Source organism: Ascaphus truei, chromosome 6 (assembly GCF_040206685.1).
Source record: "Ascaphus truei isolate aAscTru1 chromosome 6, aAscTru1.hap1, whole genome shotgun sequence".
NCBI lineage: Eukaryota > Metazoa > Chordata > Amphibia > Anura > Ascaphidae > Ascaphus > Ascaphus truei.
In genome coordinates this window covers 56199588-56227530 of record NC_134488.1, presented here as the reverse complement: position 1 = coordinate 56227530, position 27943 = coordinate 56199588, and the positions used below count along the sequence as shown (strand labels likewise).

The 27943-nt window shown below is 41.4% G+C and overlaps 1 protein-coding gene across 4 annotated transcripts; it reads right to left on the bottom strand.

Annotated features, from left to right (window-relative positions):
• Positions 1–92: 92 nt before the first annotated feature.
• Positions 93–27943, bottom strand: EI24 (EI24 autophagy associated transmembrane protein). Of its 4 annotated transcripts, XM_075604337.1 has the most exons (12): positions 27786–27942; positions 27477–27549; positions 22661–22806; positions 21064–21209; positions 16445–16505; positions 15517–15583; positions 13895–14019; positions 12425–12544; positions 7292–7403; positions 4808–4919; positions 2988–3062; positions 93–1919 (listed from the first exon to the last, which is right to left on the bottom strand). In XM_075604337.1, the coding sequence occupies exons 3-12, from the start codon at positions 22700–22702 to the stop codon at positions 1760–1762; spliced, it is 1020 nt and encodes a 339-aa protein (XP_075460452.1). In that variant the 5' UTR covers positions 22703–22806; positions 27477–27549; positions 27786–27942; the 3' UTR covers positions 93–1759. The 4 variants fall into 4 exon arrangements, with proteins under 4 accessions (XP_075460452.1, XP_075460454.1, XP_075460451.1 ...); XM_075604339.1 differs by lacking the exon at positions 16445–16505 and having other exon boundaries at positions 27786–27943; XM_075604336.1 differs by lacking the exon at positions 27477–27549 and having other exon boundaries at positions 27786–27943.

Genomic DNA, 27943 nt, shown 5'->3' with positions numbered 1-27943 from the left:
AGATTGCTGCTTTATCTTTCCCTAAATGTTTGATATACCCGATTAAAATACATGTTAATGTAAAATACCTTAATACACAGAAGAGACTCATGTCAAATTATTCTTTTAGTGTCATTTTTTTACATCAAAATGCTGAAATTCATACAGAGCCCTACTATGTTATTACAAAAACAAAAAAACACAGACACACTAAAACAGTACCATCACATCATTTACACACTATAAAATGCCATTCACATAAAAACTGTGCATTTGTTTCTTTGTAAGATAAAATCCACATCATTGGGTTTTTTTAGGGGTTTTTTTTGTCCATAACTCAATGGGACACAAATAACCAATGTTATGGTTTTTAAAACAGTAATTAACCCCGTCATCCCTGAGCTTTGTAGCCTTGGTGCTCAGTAAGTGTTCGGTTACAATTAAGTAATTCTTCTCTTACAGATTGGCCAAATAGGAGAATCCAAATCAGGAGGCGATGTTGACCCAAAACAGTATACTTTACTTATTTTGCAAACAATTCTAGCATACACAGCCCATAACAATTATCACTGCAGTCCCAAGAACGCTACTTCTTTAATGCAGTAGACCATTTGCACTATAGGTACAATGTTTTTTTCTTTCCCTTCAAGATATTGTAACCTACAGTTCCTGGCCAGAGGCAAAACCAAATAGCTGGGGGCCCCCCAATGTCCCACATAGCCATAGGCCAGTGGTTCCCAACCTTCTCATACTTGCCCACCCCAAAAGCAATGGTGTGTGTATAGGACACCATTCTGTGTTCAATGCACCAAGCAAACTGACTAAAGGTGTTCGCGATTGAGTTCCCCAAAAAATCCTACTAAAGAAAACAAGGATTACACATAGTATATTAATTTGGGGTACTGATGCAGGAATATTGTTCTTCATGTTGTGCCGGTCACGGACTCAAAAAGAGGAACATAGTGTCACCATGTCCGCCCTCGTCTTTGCCACTTTTTCTATGTCCCTCCCATTTTTCGGAGTCACCTTGTTAAGCCTCTTGCCCTCCGCTCCCTACCATAGCAGGGTCAGCACCCCAGGTTGGGAAACACTGCCATAAAAGCACAGTGGTCAAAATGCCTTTGAGAACACTATACTGGTACTGTACTTAAACTAGAATTGTCCTAAAAAATAGAAACCTTTTAATACAAATCCTTTTCCCCCCCTCAGAGCAGAACTGTAAGCTTTTAAGTGAAAATTAAAATAAAGAGCAGTGGTAACCCATACCCCCGATACCTTCACACTTTGACGACTACATGGAGAGGGGTGAGGGGAGAGAATGAGCACCATCCCTAAAGGCAAAAAGGCTGGCAGCTTTAAATAGGACAAATAAACTAATGAGTAAATGGACTGTACCTTTGGGCCCCTTTGCTGGCTGAGAGACCTCCACGGGGTTAAAACCCAGGATTTCCTCAACCTGTCCTGTCTCTATTGCATCATGTGCTCACCATACCCCCAATCTTGTAGATTACTCTATTCTGACCCTTATTGAACCAACATGGCACATATAGCATCTCCAAGTATCACAGCGTAACAAGTTAACCACGGGTGCAAATGTAGCCTGGAAGGAGATTCTCAGGGCTGAGGGGTTCAACAACAACAACAACAACAACAACAAGGGAGAAAAATCAACAGAATGAACACAGCACGGAGGCATGATAGGCCCTGCCATTCACTAAAAATCAAAACCATGGCGTGTGTAGTGACTGTGGCAGCAGGGGCGGACTCCTTTGGGTCTAGCTCAGTGCCCCAAAGTGATCTTCTGTTTGGCAGGTGAGAGGTGCGGGCTAGGCTGCTTCTCGGAGGTAGAGCCGCTCAGGGAAGACTGAAGGTAGACCGTCTTGTGAAAGAGTCTGTTGCTGAGGAAGACGACCAATGAAAAGAGGCGCAGCTGGAAGTGACTGGGAACACAAGGGATAATGGTATCAGTTATAGTATGTTCTAAAATGGTGGTTCGCCACTCTAATCTTAACAAATGGGTTGAAGACCAACTATAAACCATTTATATGGTCGTTTAAAGCAGCAATCCTGACTACCTCCTGATCGTAACCGTGTTATTCTCAACTCCGGGGACTGCTGGTACCTGAAAAATGTACCTTTTAAATGTCTTATTTTCCCCCATCTCCCTTTTGGGAAATCACATTGAAGAAAATAAAAATAAAATACAATGGTTGCCAGGTCAGCCTCACTCCCATAGACCAATAGAAAAGTACCATGTCATCTGGCCATGACGTTGTGGATTTATGTTGGGTGACCCTGGTGGCCATCTTGCTTTTTTGTTTAATTTTAATGCTGCATTCAGCAGGTGAATATACCAGAGGTACTTTTCATTTTGTGAATTATTATAGGGAAATCCAAAAGGCAGACAAAAGTCAAGAAGTTTCATTTCAGGGCACATACTGTATTTTAGGAAAGATAATACCACAGTAGAATGCTCATCCAAATTTGCAATACCACCTCGGATAAAGAAGAACTTGGAAACATATAAAGCTATTTCTTAGATTTTTAATGTACACGTAACAAACTATTTAATACGATTATATTTTGATGATTTCCATCACAGCTTCCCTTGCATATGTTTCACTATCACAAAACGGTGATAAAATGCAGACCAGTCCGTTATTTAAATTAAAAACTATATCACAGGTTAATTTAACATCCACATACAAGCTGTCTCATCTACAAAATATAAAGTAGATTAAGTGAAGAGCTCAATCATATTGGTTTCTATTAATAATGGTGGTGATGTAAACATTCGGTTAACATACAGTATTTGTATAATAAAACTATTCCCCGTGTCTTTTTGTATTTGTTATTTCTACATATTAATTTGTTTAAATTGTTTTTTTTTTTTTTTTTAAAAGCCACAAAAATGAAATGGCAAAAGTAAAAAAAGTTTCTCTGTTAAACAGTGCTGAAGGGACCAATCTGGATACATGTGAATTATAGGAACTTCAAGTAGTACTTACTACACTTTTCCAGGTGTCTTTGCTTCATTAGCACTGATGATAAACAGTGGGAAAAGAATGGAAAACAGACAGCCACTGCAAGAGAATCAGTCAAATTAATCTGGGTTTACATAATCTCTATATTACTCTTCTGTACAGTATGTACACACACTTCAACCACATTAAACTTCAAAGGTACGGTCTCAAAGGGATTTAGAAACTATGCAGATAAAGTAATGAAAAAGGTACCCATCATTCTTATGGGCTGTGTTTATTAAGCAGTGTTAAGTCATAAAAGCATCTTATGGCCATAAGAAATGCATTTAATTGTGCGATAAAATGCCTTACAATTTAGGTCTGCTTAGTAAACATGGCCCTCTACTTTTTAGTATCCTAATGGAAAACTTTTCACATTCCTGGTAGGAAAATACGCTACTTGACAGGCAATAAGGAACTTTTGCTTTATTGTCTTTATATGAGCAAGAGACTACTTCTGTGTAATTCGTTCCTTACCCTATTTTTTATTAAAACCAAGACTTTTGGGGATGTCACAAGAATTGGTGGCACGCATGAACATCATAAGGCTAGGTCCCCGCTACAGCAATCAGTCGGCGCGCAACCGCGTGCGCGCCTCTCACCAGCCCCTTACCTGCTCCCTAGCTGTCCCCAGTGCCTCCTCACTTCCTGGCTCACTACACACTGACGTGTCAGCCAGCAGGGGATACAACAGGATTGTGTTCCCGAGCGGCAACGTGTCACATGGTGTGCCAGGAAGCCAATCAGAGGCCAGGTAGTGACACTTTCTCACAAAAGGAACTCCCCTTTCTTTACTGGGCATCCGTGTTAGCAGAAAATCAACCATTTGGCTGCCAGATTGTGCAGTAATCTGCAATTCAATTGAAAGAGAGAAGTTCATCCCAAGATGCAGTGCCACAAATGACAAATTCTTTCACTGGTGAAATTTAGAACTATAAACACATGCGTTTTATTAGCTACAGGTTCTGGTATTAGGAGATTACTGTATGTTGGACCAGATGTGGCCCGCCTGTAACAGAGCAGTGTTGTGCATCTGTGGGAGTGAATGGGTTAACTGCTGTACACACGTACACACACACACACACACACACACACACACTTCAGAATCAGAAATGTAACCAAAGTATTTTCACTGTGGATAGGATGAAATGGGGCTGAGCCGGCATCATAACCCCGCCCCCTCGTCATGGTCGTGCCCACCTGGCCCATTTTGGTCACGCCCCGCGCCTGAGAACTCTGCCTACAGAACGCAGTCTAGCGCTATGCATGCGCCGCCAGGAGCGCGTGCAGTAGCCTCCAGTGGGACCTTAGCCGAAGGCTTTTGCTGGTATTGAAAACTGGTCACTTCTCTAGCATCAGAAGGAATCACAATGGAAGTGGCCCCCCAAACATGAAATAGAAGTAACTTAACCTGAAAAAGCATGTTATAACATTCTTTTAAAACATTTAATGAATTTTATTATTAATAAATTAATAAGCACTACTGCTAATAACTAACTGAATAATTTCTACCATTTTAAAATCCTAGGGAGGCTAGTTTTCGCAAACCCACATCAAATGTGATAATTGTGTGGAGGACACACACACAGACACACACACACACACACACTACGGATACCTTTGCTAAGCAGCACAGACTTCTGCTTCATATAGACCAGGTGTGGTCAACGCCACTCAAGGGCCGCCAACAGGTAATTTTCAGGAGATCCCTGCTACAGCACAGGTGGCTCAATCAGTGGCTCACTAAGAATAACTGGTATAGATGATAGTCTGTCAACAAAGCACTTGTAAGAGAAATTCATTACCTGATGATATAAGACGACTGCATGGCTGTCAGGGAAGCCAGGGGTAAACCGAATCCAAAGTAGTAGGGCCAATTCCTTTCAATATTGGATAGCCGCTGATGCATTTCAATTCCTGTGATTAAAAAACAGCTCTTGATTACAAAAGTCTGTGCTATGTAATACATTAAAAAATTCTAAGGTCAGTTATTGGAAAATTGAATTTATTGCGCTTTTAAACTCTATTTTCAGCATGCGCTGTCTTGTGTAGAACATTTTACAGGGAATGTCACAAAGCGTTTATAATGCACATTTTGGTTCCTGAGGTAGAGTTTTTTGCTCAAACAGGGACCAGGCAATTCCTATGGAAGTCCCATAACCTATGCAGCTTACCACACACAAAAACACTAATAATTATAACTGGTTTTACAGGAGCCACAAGCATGTAGTGCACAGCACCTGCTAAATAGGTACAGTTGAAGGGTATGCAAATTGAAGGTGGGACGATTTCAAGCCTGAATAATAATTACGTTATATTGTCTCTATACATGTATATTTAGCATGCAACTAGTTAAAACAAGGAATATAGTATTAAGTTAGAAATTATATTAGCGTAGTTAGAAATGGCTAGTAAAAAAAATACAATAGAGATCAGTACTAACGATTAGGAACAGCGCTAATCCTATAGTTACTTAGTGACAGAACAAGGGAGTTTTGTAAATCAAAGTAAATATTGCCAAATGTAGAAACATTGTTCTAAGGTTGAGCTTATAATGCCGTTGCCGGCGACAGCACGCTGCGGTTGAAGGAAAAATCAAATTGACTTGGCTTCCAGCAATCAACCTGCCGCGCTGCTTCTACTATAAAGCGCACGCGACGGCGGCAAAACATTTGTTTTGGCGCGACGTGCATGATTTTGAGCACCATTTTTCAAGACATCAATACAGAGAAAGTGGCCTGTATTGAAAAGAAGATCTACTGTACACCTTTGATATATTTAGATCTATTAATAACTGGAAAAGCAATATATTCTTCCACACTGTGAATTTGTATATTATTGATGGACAAAACTTTTCTATTCTCCCCCCGATATACTCCAACAATAAAAAGGTTTTCTACCTTCAGGAGGTTATTTTTATTTTATTTTTATATTTTTTGGGTTGGCTTTAAATTATTACATAAGTAAAGGTTACGTTTTATACCATATTTCACTACAAAATCATACATTTAGAGTGCATGCAAGTAGGGTTTGGGGATGTGTGTATAATTATTTTCCCTTAGTGTACCTAATTTGCAATTCTATTTATGTTGAGCAAGTACATTTTTGTGTTGTACCTTCAATGATAGTCTCAGAAGTGCACACAATACGTTGGCGATTACAAAAGTCCAGGTTTCCCACTTGGGGGGAAAAAAAAGTTGTCCCCTTGGTTCTACTCTTTGGGTAAATGAACCTCTTTCAAAATCTCATAAGGTTCTTTTTCAAGTGTACTCTTAGCACATAAAGAAGTCTGAGGTTTTTAAAGCTCTGTACATTATAAAATTCACCGGTGAAAACTCATGTTGGTCCCCTGAAAGTTGTCACAACCAACAACAAATTTACATTTCTCCAGTACCGACAGGCACACTAGAAGTTTGAAACATCACATCACCTTTTCATGTAAATGGAGTAAGCAATTTCTGATCAACGTGCTTGGGGCCTCGAGTAAGTATTAAACGGTACTTGGAAGTGAGACAGTCCTGATTTAACAGAACGGTCTCTAGGTGTTACTGGTTAGCTTGGCTAGAATTGGGACATACTGTACTATAGATGGTTGACTCATCCTCTCTCTAACATACAATGTGCAGTCCATACTGTATATTTCTTTACCAGGTCATTTGCTCAGTTGATTCTTTTTTCCTCCATCCTACTCCTTTTAATCAGAGGGATATTCATTAAACTGCGATAGTCTGAAGACAATGGGAGTTTTTGTGCGATAGTGCCTCGATCAGTACTATTAGGCCGAGCTTATAGTGTGCATTGCAGTGCGCGCGACCGTGTGACGTCATTCGCGCGAATCCTGCACTCTATGCAGGCGGGATGCGACAGGAGGCGTAGCGGAGGTGTGGCCAGTGACATCATGCGAGCGGTTCGCCATTATTGGCTGAATCGCTTCACGTGACCCGGCCGCCGCATGGAGAGACAAATTAATTGGTCTCGCCTGCATCCTGCCGCTCGGTCGTGCCTCCGCCTGGTCGCGGTCACTATCTGCAGCATGATGCACAACAAGGTATGTGTTTTGGTGTCACACACCGTCGCAGCAACTATAAGCGCGGCATTACAGTTTAATGAATAACCCCTAAAGACTTTGACGGAACTGGATTACATGCTGTAGGTTTAGTATGGCGGCATTGGGATATTTCAGCTTTCTTTGTGAGGTACCTCGTTTTTCACGGTATAAAGACACTTCTATCTGTCTGAGCAACCAGCACTGTTTCAGAAGGTATATTGAGGTGTTTTCCTCCATTTACCTTTGTTGAACCACCGATACTCAAAGCAGTATAATGAGTAGAGCAGCGACATGTGAAGAAGGCTAATGAGCTGTCCAATAATATCGATGGGGAACAGACTCACAAACATCCCCTACAATGCAAAAGAAGCAAAATTGAGGAGGAAGGAACAGATACTTAATTGTTTTACGTTAGGATTCAAACTGACCAACTCATCTTAAAGTAAAGGGGGTGAGATTACAGCAGTATTGTTTTGCAAAGTTTACACCATACAGTATACTCCGGACTGATATATCTGTGCTACACACTGCATCTGATCACTGCCCTAAGCTTTTATTAACATCATAGATCTCAAACTCCTGTAATGCACAGCTACCTACCTGGTGGTAGTAGTAGTATCTACTTGCACCTGTGATGTATGAACAGCTACAAGTCCCTATTAGTTAGATGTAATGTAGTGGGGAAGGCAACAATATGCCAAAACCTGTTCGAAGACCGTGGTTCTCAAAACGGTGGACCCCAAAGCCTACTAAAATTCACTCTGGGCAGCTCTTTCCTGTATTTTCTATCACAACTAAGGCTGATTTTTAGATAAAGATCCAATATTTAAAAATATTTACATGTTAATACATAAATGTGTTCGAAGCTTTGGGGAGCGCAGATATCACCTTTTAGGAAAAACATATGTGTGTTTATATTCTATGTTAGTGTTACATCTGACCAATTGTGTATAAGTTATAATGGTACTGATATTATTTCTCTGTCTTTCTCTCCCATACCTCTGCGACGAGCTAATAAATAAAGCTTTAGTACTGTAATTAAAAAAATCATTTGTCTGTTCTATCCACCTGCAATCCCTATATCTCGATTTTGATATTGTATAATGTTCTTATTTTCACATTCTATTGTTATATGTATTAAAAGTGTTTTAACCATTTTTTATCATTGTATTGTGTTAAGCTGCTAGGTATTTAGTTTTCATTAGTGATGTACCGAGTACTCGGAATTACCCGGTACCTGGTGGATTTTCAGCTACCTGGAAATTACCCGGACCCGGCAACGGAGAAGTGGGCCCGGCGCCGGGTAATGTCAGGGTAGCTAAAAAATACATAATTACTTACCTGCTGTCAGCGACGGAAGGCGCCGAAGACCTGTGAGGAAGCCCGCGGCGACATCTAGGCAGGTCAGCAGAGTTCCTGTGGCAGCATCAGCAGTGTGTGTTCAGCCGGCGCGAGAGCTGCAGGAATCCACAGCAGTGCGAGCTGGGAAACCATGTGACCGGAGCAGGAGCGTTCCTATTGGACAGCCGGCTGTCCAATAGGAATGCTTCTGCTCCAGTCACATGGTTCCCCAGCTCGCACTGCTGTGGATTCGTGCAGCTCCGCGCGGGCTTAACACACACTGCTGATGCTGCCACCGCCACAGGACATCTGCTGACCTGCCTAGATGTTGCCTCCGTCTTCCTCCACCCCCAGGTATGTGTCAACCGGGTACCCGGCCGGGTAGATCATTTGATTTTGGCCGGGTACCTGTTACCCAGATTTTTTTTTAAAAGTAGGACCCGGTCCAACACTAGTGTGCGAGTAATACATAAAAGAGACTCTAAAGTTGCGGGAAAAGAGCGCCCCGTCTGACCGCCTGAATCTGTCTATTATCCGGTTGCGCTTTAACAACCCGGCAAATATCTGTATCTCTCTTGCTGTGGGATCTTATCTCTGTGTGTGGGAATTATGTTTCTCTGCTGCAGTCTCACTTTCTCTCTCCTTGGCTAGCAGTCTCTAACAAGCCTCCTCTTTCACTTCTGAGTGTCAGGCTCTCTCTCAAGCCTCTCTCACTGTCACCTGTGCTGTCTCTCTGTGAGCCTCACAGACTCCCTCCCTGTCTCACACTGGCAGTTGGTCTCCAGGTTCTAACCGTTTTTCCTTCTCATCCAATCCCATATCTCCAGTCATGTGTTGCCTGGAAGATCAGGGACAGCGTCTCATTCATTTTCGCACCATGTGATAGGTGGAGTAGATTAATTCTGTCCTGCCCACAGTATGCATATATTTGTAGCGGGGGCTACACCACTAAATATATTTTATTGATGCATACAGAACATTTCAGATTTTTGCCCCAGAATTGAACTGCCCAGTCAGTATTAAACATTGGCATTAATATATCTGCATACTAAATAGTGTTCTATATCGTTTCTAATATAAATTAGGTCAAACTTAAGCCGTATGACTGAACAAATACAAGACCATAAAAATAAGTTATATTAATCATTAAAATATACATTACCACATGAAACGGCATAAGAAAACATTGTGTAGATGTAGCCTACATTCAGAGACCGTCTATGGTGGGACGCTCCTGCTGAGACCACCCACGCGGAGGCGGAAGGCGCCGTTGGAGCAGACTGCCAGTTGACTGTTCAGTTACACCCGGGGGCTGGAGCGCCCGGGAAGGTATCCGTATAAGTGCACCAACATTCACGTGCGCAGCGCTGTCTCACACTTGGGGGTGGGAAAGGCCATTGGTGTCTGGACACTGGGACACTGGTGCCCATGCACCTAAGTACTGTGGGGATATTCCGCGGGTGGGTATACATATGTCTATTGCTGTTCCTATTGATGTCATTGTTTATTACCTCCCAGTAAATACTGTTTCCCATACTCTGTGTGTATTACTGGGCATATTGTCTTGGGAGGTGTTATCCTACTATATGAGGATCCTTCTCAGGTGGAGGCGCTGTTTAGTAGATATACATACACCCTAGGCTCCTCAGTGGCGGAGGATCAGGCTTCCTGTTTGCCACACAGGTATAGCAGCACACAGTCGCCCTGACACAGGGGGAAAGGGGGGATACATAATTCTGGTGTACCAATAATTGTAATTGTGTTTTGCTTTATCTATTGCACACTTACAAAACAAAGAGGGGAAAAAAATCTAAACTGAATAGTTAATTTTGATCTTGGTAAACTGGCAGTGGCTCAAGGAGAATAGATTACCCAATGTTAACAATACTTCTTTGATGTAGTGGAAAATTAGTGAAAAAAAGCGCTAATAATATAAATTGGTGAACAATATATTGATACAATCCCAATAGTCCTTGTAGTCCAATAGGCTGCCTAACGAGTCAAGCGGATTGTTTCCAAAACCAGAATGGGTATGGTAACAAAAAAGACCTGTATGGCGCCAAGGATGACAACCCTAGGTATACAGCACACACATAGTTCTTCCGTGGAGTCTTCCCGGTCTGTTATGCTGATGCGTGACTTCAGAATGTTCTCACAGCACTCCAGCATATATGTGGATGATAAAGACAAAAACAACAGGGCACTAATTGTGCATAACACTTGTGTTAGTTAACATATTCCATAAAAATATTATTTATTGGGTAAATAAAACAATAAAAGACTGCAGAATTTTATTGCAAAGTGAGCTGTGATGTATGTAAAGCTCCAATGAATCCTAATAGGACCAACTCTCCGGCAATGTAAAATAGAAATCCTACTTGCAATTAGCCCCCCGAACTTGCGCCTTGTACAGTATGTAGGTTTCATTGGGACTGGAATCTCCCGGCTGTTTCTTCCGTGTGGAGCGGTGTCCTCCTCTCGTCTCTGATCAATGTGCATTGTGCACAGGCCAGCAAAATTATCAAAGGATCGATAGCTATAAGGTCCAATAGCCTTACATTTATAAATAGTGGGTCATATAAAGCCAGTACAGAGAGGTATTTCAGTGTGAGAGAAGTTACTAATATAAGGACAAAGTATTGTAATCCTCCGGTTCAGACTTTTGAGGGTCAACTCCTTATTCCGTTTACTAATCTCCCCAGCAGTTTTTAGGAGACATATTCTTCATGTCTGTCATGAGCATAGGACAGATTATCTGTAATGTTCTGAATCAATCACAGTAATAGAAGGATGCCGTGGCATATAAGGAGATACGTTTTCCTATAGGAAGGTCTTTTGTTTTAAACGGTCAACAAGCTAAGTCATGTTCAGTGACGAAGCAATAATGAATATGTATAAATCAAATATAATTCGATAAATGTATATACACTGACTTGTTCAATAATATTAATATTGAAATTTATACTAATCATGAGTATTGGTCCAAATAAATATATAAAGAAAATGAATGTACCAACATGAGGAATATTGTGACGAGATATGATACATTTAATATTGATATATTGATTGAAGTCAATGAGAAAAATATAATAAATAACCCATTGATGCACTCATATGATGACAGATATACAATCAAGGAAGAATAGGTTGTTCATATATTATTCAACACAAACGTGCAAGTGTTATATATTTAACATATATGTTTATAACATCGAGTGGACAATTTTTCATTAAGAGTGTATTAATACATTGGAGGTCATCATGTATATTCTGTTTGTGAATTTGTCCCAATTTGTAAAGATTTTATATCAAGTGGACATTTATTGAACACCATCAGGAATGTATTAACAAAATTAGAAGTTTGGGTATAAATATCAGCAATACCCCTGACGAAGAGAGGTCTTGAAACGCGTAGGGTGATTTTTGGGCTCTCAAGGACACCGTAGCTGAATCTGGAGAGCAGTGACATCAGGTACAGCCGTGCAGGGAAAGTCTGATCCCCAGGCATGCAGCCGATCGGAGATTCAAGGAGGACACCGCTCCACACCTAAGAAACAGCCGGGAGATTCCAGTCCCAAAGAAACCTACTTACAAGGCGCAAGTTCGAGGGGCTAATTGCAAGTAGGATTTCAATTTTATATTGCCAGAGAGTTGGTCCTAAGGATTCATTGGAGCTTTACATACACCACAGCTCACTTTGCAGCATTTCATTGCAGTATTTTATTGTTTTATTTACCCAATAAATAATATTCTTATGGAATTTATGTTAGCCAAAACTGAAGTGTTCAGTCCATTATCACAGTACTGTTTTCAGCTCTTGACCTAGCAGTCAAAGATAATGCACAATTAGTGCCCTGTTAGTGTCTTCATCGTCCACATATATGCTGGAGTGCTGTGAGAACATTCTGGAGCCATGCATCAGCATAACAGACCTTGGGTTGTCTTCCTTGGCGCCATACAGGTCTTTTTTGTTACAATACTTCTTTAATCCCTAGGTGTTCAGAGAATGAATAAAGAAGAAAGGTAGATATACCTGGATGAGGAAGAGTGCTTGCAGGAGCAGGTTAAACAGCATGTCGGCTATAATTTTACTGACGCTGGGGAAAGACTGGGCCTTTCTGCCTGACAACTCGAAGGCCAAGTCTGCTATATCCTGAAATTGAAAGAGAATTGCTGATTATAGCAAGACAATGTTTCCAGAATACTGGACAGTGGTATCCCGTACCTGCTGCTCATTTGTTACAGACCAAGAATGTGGTGCTGTCTAGTCAGGACATCCCATACAGCAAAGTTCACAGACTTTCCTATTGCGCTACATGCATAATACTTTCAGACACAGAGCACAGTGACAACAGAGGCAGTGAGGTGGATGCTCTGTTCATTTACCAGGCCCTTCAGCATTTGCCACATCAAAAATGGTACAATGTATTTGCTACGTCATTTTGGGATAGAGGTGCTTCGAAGCAAACAACACCTCAAAAAGGGAGGCAACACTAACACATGCAACTTAATACAGGTGAAGCAGGCTTCCTTTTCCCCTCTGCTGTGTTATGGTGGGATACGCTGCAATAGTCTGCACCCACACTGCTCTTAAATCCAAAGGAAACTCCTTGATATTCTGTTTTACATTGGAGATAAAGAGATGGATATACACATCTGTATATGCAAAAATCATATTACTAATAACCAGGTGTGCACAGATATCAGACACACCGACTAAAAGTGGTGTTCAATCCCTCATTGTCAGATCAGTCAATCTTCCAGCTACTTTAAGCCTTTCTGTGCCAAAGAGGTCAGAGTGCTGCGGCCCCTGTGGCACTCCCTAAACTGGTCGCACTAACCCTCCATCATGGATGATGGAATGGAAGGGGAGGAGTCATCCCCCTGGTGTCCAACATAACTTCAGATCGCGTCCAGTGCTCCTACTATGAGGATATTTTTTTATTTTTTTTAAGTAAAAAAACATTGGATATTTTTTTAGATAAGGTCAAAGTGAAATTTCTACATTTTTGCATGTGAAGTTTACCCATGAGAGACTAATGGGCCCATTTAGGTTCGAGAATTGAATTGGAGTGGGAAATGGCGACTCATTAAAGACAACAAACGTGCAAGTACAAACGGTGTGTAAAGTGTTACTGATTTTGTCTTGTGATTAGAAATCTGTGATACGCAAATTCAATTTGGCATTAAGGGGCAGTAGTGAAGAGGATTACTTTTTCAGTGCCACGGGTCCGGCAGCACCAGAGTGCCACCAAACCCCTGGCACTTCCGCATCGTGTGATCCCTCCTGGAAACATCACTTGACCTGGCCCATATACAAGAGCTCCCCTTCCGGTTGGATTGGGCTGGCCACTTCGTCAGGGTCATCAGCCCAATCTTCTCCATAAAACAATTTGCTCCTGACATACCAGACATGTCACAAGAGCCCCATGCGTGCCAGAAACGATAATGTGCCAGGTACATCAATTGGGCACTGAAGAGGTTAAGGGTCACCCACATTTACCTGGAACCAGATGGCATTGACAACTTTACTGAGAACGAACAGAGGGAGAACCCAGAGGGCACTGAAAACCGAGGTGAGGATAAACTCCAACCAAGACCAGACATCTCCATGCAAGGAAGGGTCACCTGAGAAAAACACATTAGCATTGTTAGCATTGAAGAAAAGCGCACATATAACACAAAGCAGCCCTGTCTATGTCACAATCAATAACATAGAAGTTATATATACTAATCGAAGCTGACAAAATAAATAAATAAAACATTTATATATTTGTGTTATTTATAATTATTCCAGCACTGCAATCAATCAAAAATGCAAGCACTTTAACATGTCACTGCCTTCAGCTCTCTGACATAAGATGATTTCCAGTAAGTGAATGAGCTGCAAGTTCTCTTTTGGTCAGGGAAGGCCTCTTCTGGAGTAACACTGCTTAGTATATATGCTCTTTTATGGTCCATTCACTTGGAAGACGCCTTACAGCCCCCATACATCAGATTATGTCTTATTGGGAAACTGTTCTTGATAATTATGGCCCTGCAACTATAAGTCAATGGATACAACAAAAAACAGACACAGATGCTCAAAGCTACTTCCAATGTGACAAAAATACACAGTGCAATACCTATATATTCTCTTGAAAAAGGGTCATTTAGTTTAACCCTTCGGCCAAAGCATCTTAAGCCTGCTGCCACTTCAAGGCATGACCGTTAGTAGGTCCTAACTCTACCCGAGTTAAAATTCTTATTTACCTGTAAAATTACAGGAAGAATGATCTGCATTGGATCTGTCGTTACCCAGCAAAATGAAACTGACCTGCCAACTTGGAAAGTGGGGAGGGGCAAGCTTAATCCTTGGGGGGGGGGGGGGAGGGAGGGGGCACTAACCTCCCAAAACAGCTGAGACCAGCAGCACAAAGTTAATAAACACACAGATACCCAACAAGCTCAGCTCAGAGCTTGTTGGGTATCTGTGTTTTTATAAGTCAATGTAGCAATTTTCATCCTAGAGAACACTATGTGGACCTACACCTAGAGCATAGTTGTGTGGTCACACTGTCCTTTCTGAAATAGAAAGAACCAAGTTCTCTAACTAAAGCTCAGATAATCACAGTACTTTAGCAACAAAATATACTGATCTGCACAGGAAAAATCAAAAACAATAAATCTCCTCTTCCTAATCTCGATGTAAGATGCACCGAGGAATAAGGGATTCTATAATAAAACATAAGCGACAGCTCACTAGAAAGCTGACATTCCTATGAGCACGCACTCAGGGAGCATATTTAATTTTTTTTTTTTTTTTTTTAAAGTGAATCCATTTGGGATTTTATGCCTTCCCTGCTGAGTGAGATGTTCTCTTTTGTGCTATTATTGCCTGCTGTGATTTATAGGATGCTTTATTATGTCGTCCCATGATATATTTGTACTTTAACATCAGTTAGCCTGGTCTAGTATTTTGACCTTTTAGTGTTTACATGCGTCGTCTGTGGTGTTTGATATTTTGTATTCAGTGGTAAAAATATATTTTTGGGATATGCCCCAGAGTGCCTGATCAAAGGAATTTGAGTTTGCCAGCAAGTTCTCTTTTGTGTTTTATCGCAGTACTTTAGTCAATGGACTTACCAATTATCTGTGCCGTAACTGTTTGAAGCAGCGGGATGAACATTCGGTAAAATAATAAGAGACTCAGCTAAAACCAATAAATAAATAAAAAGACAATGGATTAAGTATCATGCACTAGTCTTGTTAAAAGGACTTGAATATTATTGACTTCATTCATATGAACATTGTGATGGTACATGGTAGCACAGTTTGACTACTTTTTCATTTGGAAATGTAGACTTCCAATTCTACCCCCTCCTCCCCGCCCCCCCAACAGACAATATATAGACTCTATCCTTTTCAAAAGACCATCACCAAGTCTGTCATGTTGACTAAATGAGATATCAGAAAAGAATAGGAGTAACTTAAACCCAAGCGTATGGTGCACATCTTTCCACTGCAAAGGAGGAACATCTGTAAAGTAGGAAGATAAAAACGGCACGTTTATTTTCTTCTTCTACAGACAAGAACCATCCTGACAAAGGTCTGGGTTGGAGACCGAAACGTCGAACCATTGAATAAAGTTCGTCATATTTTTTGCAAGACTTGTGGAGTGCCAGTACTTTCTTATGAAAGCTGCTTGTTCTACAGACTACATGGTAGTCTGAACCCCACAGAAATGACTGAATGGAATGGAATCCTGTATTTATATTTAGAGAAGGCGAGGAGAGCGATGATTGGTCTCATGAGAGCAGCTTTACAATGAGCTAATTATAGTTTTTCTTCCTATGCTCTACAAGTAGAAAAATCTTTTTGGAGGTAATTGGAAATATATAGCAATACTCAGACAGTTTTATAATAAAGTTGTTTTTTTTGGGTTCATAATTGTTACTTTAAAAAGGGCATTGTGTGTTATGAATCTATGTTCAAAAGAATTGGGACTTGCCATTATTTGACTTTAAAAAAAAAAAAGAAAGAAGGAAGGAGTATACAAACAGAAATTACATACCCAAAAGACTCCTCCATTCCATGCACAACACTGAAAAATCCTGGTTACAATGCGTGGTTCACTGGAGACAGACAGGTACAATTATAGTTAACATTAAATAGTTGAGAAACAAACAAGGAATACACACTTGTTTGAAACGGCAGAACTCGTGTGCTTAGGCAAGGCTATAAAGTATATGAGTATTGCCGGTGCTCTACAAAAGACAACGAAATTAACTTTTAAAACTAGAGCTTCAAGCCCAGCAGAAAAATACTCCCTCAACCGCTTTCTCCCACACCCTTCTCCCCCGTTTTGTTCACAAATCAATATGCATTTAAATACAATAACAGTATAATATACAAAAATACATAAGAATCATCATTCTCTCTCTTCACCCCCCCTACCCCTCCCCCCCCAATATAGCACTGCCAATGTATCCAGCACTGCAAAAACAGCAATTTTCAGGCAAAATTGTGTTTTTTCATTAAAAAAACTGTCCTAGTGCCGATTGGTGCACTGTCGCATGAAAACGCCATGGTGACGCGTCACAGAGCGTCCGAATCTGCGTAAGTAGAGTTGCAGAGTCCTCACACAATCCCCGGCATTTAATTTAAATGCCGTGGGGGAGAGCACGGGGCCTCTGCAACCACCCGCGCCCCCCCTAGCACAATCTCCCGCCCCCCACTGACCTAGAGAGTGTGTGTAAAGAGAAAAGGTCCCCGGACAGAGCCCACAGAGATCGATAGGGGAGGAGGAGGCGTTAGCAAAAGAGACACTGAAAGTACGATGGGAGAGGCAAGAGGAGATCCATGATAAAGCTTGGTTACGAATATCAAGAGTATGGAGAAAGTGAAGGAGAAGAAGGTGGTTCACAGTATAAAATGCTGTAGAGAGGTTGAGTGTAGTGACCGTTGTCTTTTGCAGCATGGAGGTCAATAGATATTTTAGTGAGGGCTGTTTCAGGGAGTGAGCAGTGCGGAAACCAGATTGTAGAGGGTCTAGGATAGGTGATGAGAAAATTGAGCAAGCGAGAGAATGCAAGGTGTTCAAGGAGTTTAGATGCAGGAAGGAGACAGGACGATGGTTAAAAAGACAGGTAGGGTCAAGCATGCGGTTTTTGAGTAATGGTATAACTGTTGCATGTTTGAAGGAGGAGAGGGATTAGAGTAGGAGCAAGAGGTTTTAGGAGATGGGAGGGAATGGGGTCAAGAGGATAAGTGGCAGAGGGAGAAGAGGAGATCAGCAACGATACATCCTCCTCTGTGGCGGCGGGAAAAAAAAAAGTCAAGGAAGTCAGGAGGAGTGTTCGGAAGAGGTGTACGATGGGAGGAGGATAGAGAGGGGGTGTCCTGACGGATGGATTCCACCTTTTTCTTGTAAAGTCCTGAGGTGAAATGGAGGAAGAAAAACAAGTAGCAGAGGATGGTCTGAGTAGGGAGTCAAAGACAGAGAAGAGTTGAGGTGGGTTAGACTTGTGCGTGTTGATTAGTGATGAAAAGTAGTTTTGTTTAGCCTGGGAGAGGGCAGAGTTGATACAGGATAAAATAAATTTGTAGTGAAGGAAGCCTGGAGAGTGTGAAATTTCCTCCAGAGGGACGAGCGCAGGAACGCAACATGCATGTGACAATTTAGCCAAGGTCTGGGGTTAGAAGGGCGAGAACGGAAGAGAGAAAGAGGGAAATGTAGAGGAGGAGGAGGATAGGGCAGAGTTGTAGTTCCTAACCAGGTTGTCAGGATCTGGAGCAGAGCTGGGAGAGGAGGGGGTGGAGAGCAAAGTGGAGTAAAAGCTGGTAGGTCAATAGAGTGCAGGTCTCTGCAGAAATTAGGGGTAGATAGGAGGTGGAGAAGAGAGAGAGAGAGAGAGAGAGACAGAGAGAGACAGACAGAGACAGACAGAGACAGAGACAGAGACAGAGACAGAGAGAGAGACAGAGAGAGAGACAGAGAGAGAGACAGAGAGAGAGACAGAGAGAGAGACAGAGAGAGAGACAGAGAGAGAGACAGAGAGAGAGACAGAGAGAGAGACAGAGAGAGAGACAGAGAGAGAGACAGAGAGAGAGACAGAGAGAGAGACAGAGAGAGAGACAGAGAGAGAGACAGAGAGATGGTCAGAGAGAGGAAAGGGGGAAATGAAGAAAAATCAGAGAGAGAGAGAAAAGTGTTTTGTGAAAACATTTTAGTGGCCATCCTTGTGGGTGCTGGCTGAAGTTCACTGTTAAGGCCAAAAGAAGAGGTTAGAGAGAGAAAGCGGGAAGCCCAAGGGAGAGAGGGGTCATCAATATGGCAATTGAAGTCCCCAAAGAGAAGAACAGGGGAGTCAGAGGAGAGAAAGAAGGAGAGCCAGGATTCAAAGTGAGAGAGAAAGTCCAAAGGGGGGGTCAGTAGAGGTAGGTGGGCGATAGATGACCACCATGTGGACAGGGAGAGGAGAACAGGGTGAGCCTCAAAGGAGGGAAAAGAAAGGGAGGAACGTGAAGGGTATGGTGATGGTAGAGGAGCCCCACGCCTCCACCCCAGCCATCAGGTGCAGAGTGTGGGAGAAAGAAAGGCATAAGAGAGAGGACAGCTTCCAGTGCAGAGTCAGACTGAGTGAGCCAAGCCTCAGTTATAGCAAAGAGGAGCAGAGTGAGAGAGAAAAAAAAAAGTGTCATGCACAGAGAGGAACATGTTGGAAAGGGAGCGTGCTTTCCAAAGGGCACAGGAGAGGAGGGACGTTGACAGGGTAGAGGTATGAGGTTAGAGGGGTTGACACCAGAAGGAGTAGAAGTTGCATCTTGGAGGCGAGGATGAGAGCATGTTATACAATAAAAAAAAGGTACAATTAAAACTTACTTCAGCCACAAAATATTGATCTTTAAAAACGTATTTGTTAACTTTATCACATTGCAATATGTATGCAGTTTAATATACTGGAGACTTATTAAAAACAGACTTTAATTAAAAAATTATACTTTCATGGACTACTTTGATTCATTGCTGCGAGAAATACACCAGCAATGTTCTTCAGAAATGTAATTATAGTGTACAGAGAATCTTATAGGTTTATTTTTCAAGAGTTCTATGAAGAGCCAAAATAATTTTTTAACGATATATTAATTACATAGCACCCACAAAAACCCTGACATTTCAGTCCCCAGGACGACATTCCCCATTATATTAGGAGCTTTTGCCATTATGACTGCATGGGCACGTCCCAAGGACACTACCCTGCTGCCATCTTTTTTCTTCCATTGTAAAACTACAAAACATTAAAAAAAAAAAGTTATGGTGGGTAAAAATAAATAAATGACAAAAATCCTCTATTGTACAGTTAATACAAGTATCACTTGTAGGCACATTCACATGTCGCAGACAGGTCTGCCACCCTGTCTTTCCCCATTATCGCCAAACATACAAAGCGTCCACTGCAGCCAGAGATTCTGAGTAATGACACGAGAGGAACACTAAGGCTAAGGCCCCGCTCCCAGAGTCAGCGCACCTGCGCTGCTGACAGGCGGTGCGCTGAGATACACAGACCGCGATCTGCGGTCTGTAGGGAGCGGGAGGTGGGCGGGAGGTGGGAGGTTTGATCGGGAGGTGGGCGGGAGGTGGGAGGTTTGACAGGGAGGGGGGGCGTGGCTTGAGCGGAGGGACCCGCTACTCTCCCCCCCCCCTCCCTCCACGGACTCGGGCTGGAGCTGGAAGGTAAGTTTAAACACACACACGCAGGCACTCATTCATACACGCGCACACACACACACAGGCAGGCACTCACGCACTCATACACACACACACACGCGCGCACACACAGGCAGGCACTCACGCACTCATACACACACACACACACACACAGACAGAGGCAGGCACTCGGGCACACACACACACAGACAGGCACTCACGCACTCAGACACATACACACACAGACAGGCACGCACTCAGACACACACACAGAGAAAGGCACTCACCTGCTTTCACTCCACACTCCTCCCCGCTCCCCGAAGCCTCTCCTCCTCCCGCAGCCTCCCCTCCCCATTGGCTCACAGCCACACACGTCACGCGTCAAAGCTAGAAAACACCATTCTCTGGTGTCTCCAGCGGCTGACGCGCTACAGCGTGTAGTGCTCTGTGCAGCCAGTGGGGACCGGGACCGGCTCGCGAGGATTCCCCTGCTGGTGGGGAACTCGCGACCCGCCGCCCGCGCCAACGAGCGCAGCGGGACCGAGGCCTTACAATGTGTCACTTGTTACTGCTTATCAATCTTAACATGGACCCCTATAAACTATACAGCAGGCATAAGCTTATACATGTCCATGTTAAAGTGGCTAAGAAGTAAAAGAGTTTATCTGCGGAAAACTACAAAACAAATCTTGAATTATGAAGCAAACATTAAAAAAAAATATATAGAAGAAAAGCTGCTCCATAGGGAAGTGCTTTCACGGTACTGCAACTGCTGCACATTGCAATGTAATGTCGTTCAGGCACAGCCCAGTGGCGAATCAGTAAAACGTGACTATAAGGTTTGATAGCCCATTTGACCTAGAAAAGACATTCCAAGCAAAAAGTTTCCTTAACCCATTTTCCTATAGAAGTTCATCATTTATCCGGGGGGCATACAGACAATTGTAATATTAACTGCAACTGGGTAATGCTGCAGTACTCACTTCTCTGGCTTTTTCTCCTCGCTCTGGGCTCTCCGCTGTGCAAGAGCGCTGCTTGCGCGTCGCTTTCTCTGCTCCTCCCTTTTCTGCTGGATCCGAGCATCCAACTTCGATATTGTACATATTCCCCAAATGGAGTCCTTAATGCCCTGTTTAAAAAAAAATATATATATATAAAGTTTTTTTTTTTTTAAAAATCGAAAACAGAAAGATAGTTTAAAGTGCTATGAACAATACAGAACAATGACAAATCTATACACTAAAGTGCAATAACCTTTATTAATAATTAACAGGAGTGTCCATTAGTGATCCTTAATGGCCATCAAACTTTAGTGAATACTTAGAGGCAGGCAACGCCCAATTTATAAAGCACATTCAAAATAAAGACTTTACAGAGCAAGAGTGAAAGAACCAACACCCTCACTGCCAGAGAGGCCTGCGAGGGTGTATAAACAGGGGCTCGTGAAATAATAAAATACAAATATTATTATGCAGGTTTGGTGCCTTCGCTTAAAGCCCCAGTACCAATTAGGTGAATAAATTTAGGTGTCTAGAAATGTCCGTAATCTATTATTTTAATAGGATGCCGCATTGTAAAATCCTCCTTTAGTTTTGAATACTAGAGATTTACTGATGTAATGCTTGAAGCCTTAGATATGGTCGCTAATGAGCATTTTCTTTAAAAATGCCTAGTAGGTCAAACAAATAAAGGAAACATACAAATCACGGTGGTATTCTTGCTCTATATGGGTGTGATGCTTTAAATAATGCTTAATGAAAGTCAGTAAGCAATGTATATTTTCTGTTTGCGTGCTTCTTGTAGTATCGAGAGTCTCAATTATATCTTAGCCCGAGTTATTAAATAAGCATTACCAATGTTATAATAATAATAGCATGTTCTTGTATAGCGCTGCTAGTTTTACGTAGCGCTTTAGAGACATTTTGCAGACACAGTCCCTGCCCCGTGGAACTTACAGTCTATGTTTTTGGTGCCTCAGGTACAGGGAGATAAAGTGACTTGCCAAAGTCACAAGGAGCCAACAATAAGAATTGAACCAGGTTCCCCTGCTTCAAACTCAGTGCCAGTCATTGTCTTTACTGACTGAGCCACTCCTTCAGTCATGTAAGCTATCTTGGTCCAGTGCTATTTCAGACAACACCTTCTGGCACACACATTCAAGTGAATGGGCCGGAAGGCGTCATCCAGTGTTGGAAAGTGTCTTATGGAATAGCAACCCTCAATAAATAAGGCCTTATATGTCTAAATGCCCCTTTTGCTTAACCAGGCTATGTTACTAAGTAGTATCGGGGCAGTATGTAGCATTGAGGGCTACGTTCAATTAGTTGACAGCCAGACAGTGATGACAATGTCTAGATTGTAAGCGGTCATGAGCAGGGCCCTCATTACCTCTCTGTATCCGTTTGCTAATGTTGGTCCTTATTTGGATGCAACTTTATGTAATTATCAGATCTTGTACCCCCATTGTACCGCACTGTGGAATATGTTGACACTTTACCAATAAACAAAAATAATCTCTTTAACCTTGTTTAAATAGGAGGTTTCTCTCTTTACCAATGAAGCCTATGTTCTTGGACTTACACGAGTAAGGTCATGAAGAAAGCTTCTCAAGCTGTCTGCCATTTTTCACTCCACGACCACCTCTGGTACCCAATCAACTGCACGGAGAGAGGAAAACTAATGGCACGCAATCTCTCATCGTGGACCAAGTTGAGATGCAAGAGAGCCTGGAAGATAAGATTAGGTGACAATCAATTGCTCAGCACATTAAGTCCTATATTTGGGATAGATATCCAGACAAAGAAGTGAGCTGTAATACAACAAAAATATTTCCTGAAATCATATGCTTGTGGCTACATCAAATATGGGAAACTTGTTCATCTGCAGAATTTGATCCAGCCTTACAAGAAAATCACATTGGTCAAAAACAGAGTCCTCGCTTCTCCAAAACACCGTTTCCCTAGTTGAGGGGTAGTTGACTGCACCTAACAAGTTTCTTACTAAGAATGCAGAAGGAAGAAAATAAAGTTTGTTGCACATCAAATACTAATTTTGGAATATTGTTAGATACACATACATACATACATACATACATAACCTGTTAGAAATGTTATGGCCTCCTTCCAACTACTAAGTCAGTGCTTTGAAAAATTCCCATCCTGGTTTCGTATTAACCAAAGTTTCTTCTCAGTTGACCGACAGAAGAATAGAGGCTGAAAAGTTCCTGAGAATAATTGATAAATTATGGACATACTGCATAACTTACAGCAAGTTATTATGCTGGCTTTTATTTTATAATTTTTCAGTTTCTGTTATGAAAATTAGTAAACAGAAGAAAAACTAATTATTCTATCTATACATTTTAATTTTTGACCAAGAATGAATGTCAAGGTATTTAAATCTTCCGTGTGACATGGGTCAATAGGAAGCCGCAATATGTAGCTTCCTATTGAGATGAGCGAGGTGGGAGATTAAACCAGTTATTTTGTAACCTTTTAGAGAACAGTGCAGGAACTACGTGTGCATGTATCTTGGGAATCAGAGACCTGGAGCTGAAAATAGCACATTTTAATGGGAGGTGAATATGAATGAATATAGTTATACAGTAGTACATAGTTACATAGTAGATGAGGTTGAAAAAAAAAGAGACATGCTACATTTAGACGACAGATACTTTATCTTATATCCGTACTGACAGTATATTGATCCAGAGGAAGGCAAACCAAAACCCCAATGATATATCATAAGGGGTAAAATAAATTCCTTCCTGACTCCAATAATTGGCAATCAGATTATTCCCTGGATCAACATCCTTCCCATGTATACTTATTTGCTATATTCCTGTATACCATTGCTTTCTAAAAAGATGTTCAACCTTTTTTTTTAACAAATCTATTGTTGTATCTGCCATCACAGTCTCCATGGGAAATGAATTCCACATGTTAACTGTCCTTACTGTAAAGAACCTTTTCCTTTGTTGCTGGTGTAATCTCCTTTCCTCCAACCTTAAGGGATGACCCGAGCCCTTTCTACTGCTATTGGGATGAATAGTTCTTTGGAAAGCTCCTTGTACTGTCCCCAAATATATTTCTATATAGTTATCATATACCCTATTGGACTCCTCTTTTCTAATGTAAATAAATCTAATTTAGCTAGACTCTCCTCATAAATTGTCCAACCACCTTTATTAATTTGGTGGCTGTTCTCTGCACTCTCTCTAGTTCCAGAATGTCTTTTCTAAGGAGTGGCGCCTAAAATTGTACTCCATATTCAAGGAGTGGTCTTACTAATGCTTTATAACGGGGCATAATTATGTTTACTTCCCTTCCATACATTGCCCGTTTAATACAAGATAAGATCTTGTTTGCTTTTGCAGCTTCTGCATAACTTTGGGCACTATTGCTAAGCCTGCTGTCTACAAGCACTCCTAAATCCTTCTCCATCAAGGATTCCCCCAATGTATCCCCATTTAATTTGTATGTCGCCTGTTTATTCTTGCTTCCCAAATGCATAACCTTGCATTTATCTGTATTTAACCTCATCTGCCATTTACCTGCCCAAGTTTCCAGTCTCTCCAAGTCCTTCTGGAGAGAGATTGCATCCTGCTCTGATTCTACTTCCTTACACAATTTAGTGTCATCAGCAAAGATAAAGACTTTGCTCTCTATGCCAATCTCAAGGTCATTAATAAACAAGTTAAAAATCAGGGTCCCAGTACCGATCTCTGAGGTACTCCACTCACGACTTTAACCCAAACGGAAAAAGTTCCATTTATGACAACCCTCTGTTGTCTATCCTTCAACCAGTTTTCAATCCAGGTGAATATATTTTTACTTCAATATACTTTATTTTGTAATCCAACCTCGTATGGAACAGTATCAAAAGCCTTAGCAAAATCTAAGTAGACCACATCAACTGCATTACCCTGGTCTAAATTCATACTTACCGCCTTAAAGAAACAAATAAGGTTAGTTTGGCATGATCTATCCTTTATAAATCCATGCTGACTATTACTAATTATTTTGTTTTCCAGGTATATTCCTGAATACTATCCGTATTAAACCTTCAAGTAGTTTCCCCAGTATTGAAATTAGGCTTACAGGTCTGTAATTCCCCAGTTGTGATCTAGCTCCCTTTTTAAATATAGGCACCACATCTGCTTTACGCCAATCTTGTGGTACTGAGCCTGTGGAAATGGAGTCCTTGAATATTAAATATAATGGTTTGGCTATTACTGAACTTAACTCCTTGAGAACTCTTGGATGTAAATAATATCTTGTTTTTCTAAGGACCAATTTGTTTTAAAAAAAATCAAGAAAGCCAACAACTCATCTCTTCGTTTTCAAAGGTCACACAAAATGTCAGTTTAAATAACTCTCCCCGCTTCTCAAGCCTTAGGAAGAGATTTTCTTTAAAAAAAAAAAAATATGACAGGAGGTCTGGATTTGACCAAAGGATCCCCACATCGCCAACCTTTGTCCCAACTCGGTCTTTTGCATACCAATGCAAGATGATGGGGCATTCAGCCTTCTGGTAATCACTTCCTATAGTCCCCCAAGTTTGCTCACCCATGCTTATAGTCTGTTAATGATCACACTTTTCAGACAGGTTATTTTGCCACCACTAAATGTAATCATGGTGAGCTGACACTTGGGAGGGGTTTGATTTCCTCTGGCTGCTCCCTTTTCAATGTCAACAAGTTCAACAAGCATTTGCACAGCTACAGTATAGCTTCCTCCCTTTCTCTTTATTAGCTCTCTGATAAGGACAAAGTGGGATAAGGCTAAAGCAGGGGTAGCCAACTCAAGACCTCAAGAGCTACCAACAGGTGAGGTTTTCAGGATATCCCAGGGTGGCCCAATCGACCTGTGCTGAAGCAGAGAGATCCTGTAAACCTGACCTGTTGGTAGCTCTTGGGGACTAGAGTTGGCTACCCCTGGGCCAAAGAACACACACAATTTACAAAACACTATGCCATTCAAAGCCATCAATGATTATAATATAAGCTATTTAGAGCAACTGGAGGAGGGGAAAAAAAAAAGAAAAAAAAAAAAAAAGAAGGTGCACACACTTGACTCCTGCACAAATGCCTCAGGTGCATATTAAAGTAAAATCTCCTTTAGTTGAAGAAAAACAGCGGCGCTCCTAAGGACTATTTCAAAGTGACATAGCTTTCACTTTAACTATTATTTAGAAACACCATAACTTATTTATACAAATGTTTTACCAGGAAGTAATACATTGAGAGTTACCTCTCGTTTTCAATTATGACCTGGGCATAAAGTTATGATGACAAATACATGGTTACAAGTACATAGTTACATAAATGAACAGGGTTATACACACAAGACATTGCATGCACAGTTATATATATATATATATATATATATATATATATATATATATATATACACAGGCATACCCCGCTTTAAGGACACTCGCGAGTAAGTACACATCGCTCAATAGGCAAATGGCAGCTCGCGCATGCACCTGTCAGCACGTCCTGAACAGCAATACCCTGTACCGAAGCTGTGCGCAAGCGGGGAGACTATAGAGCCTTTTACACATGTCTTATTTACATTTACATTTATTTACAGTTATGCACGTATATGATGATTGCAGTACAGTACATGCATCGATAAGTGGGGAAAAGGTAGTGCTTCACTTTAAGTACATTTTCGCTTTACATACATGCTCCGGTCCCATTGCGTACGTTAATGCGGGGTATGCCTGTATTAATGAATGTTAAAACAAAATAACTTCCAAATTCTTCTTCTAACATGAAAGTAGCAGGCATTTTTACTGGGGAGCTCCCAGGAGCTAGATCATGTTATTTCCAGCTTCGGGAACCCCTTGGTTCACAAGACACCGGTAAAAAAAAAAGTACCACCAGTACAAGCTGGGTTTTAAATCCACAACATGCCATCGGCCAACAGGAATCCACTTTGTGGCTTCCAACTGGCCAGCATCATGCAGATGTAAACCACCATTTTGTTTCCCCAAGACAATATGTAACTCAGGAACAAGGGGGCCACTAGAGCTAAAAATAGAGCGGTTCAGCTCAGGGTGAGGGGGTTAAATTATTATTTTATTATTAAAGTGTAGGGGGAACTGCTGCTTTTAAAAAGTGAATGCCTTCCCCCCCTATTAAACAGATATTTATAATGACACATTCTGGATATTGTTATTGTGAGAAATATTTTGTTATTGCCCAATCCATTCCATGTTAATGCTAAATTGCCCAATCCATTCCATGTTAATGCTAAATATAACTGTATTATACCAAACTATCTGACACCAAACTATCAGTTTTTGCTGCTACTTTTTATTTATTCAAACGGCCATGGCTTGGTTGTTTACTATAAAAGCATAACATTTAAAAAAAGTGAAATGTTACCTTCCTTACAAACATCTGTGATCGGCTCCAGCTCCACATCTAATGTGTCTGCAACATGCTCCCTGATTTGGTCCTTTTTTTCACATTAGGTTGGTTGGAAGGAAAACAAGAAGGAACGCAAATTATGTTTTGATTACAGACGTAAGGATTGGGGGACCAGTGGAAAACAAATCAGAGATCCTATATTCATTTCGAAAGTGAGATCACTGTTGAAATACCATATTAAAGATAGATTTTAATAATACAAATGAAATAAAAAGTCCATACATGACATAAATAGGTGACTCAATAAAGAGAACGGAGACCTACCTTCGGGAGATCCCCTTTCAGCCCTGATCTGGGCTCCACCACCTGTCAACCTTCTGCTCTGGTTGTTTTCTGAATTCCCTTCCCTTTCCGCTGTACAATGCACAGGCCATACAGTATGAATCAAGGCCTAGGCAGTCACTCATTGCGCATGCTGCCCA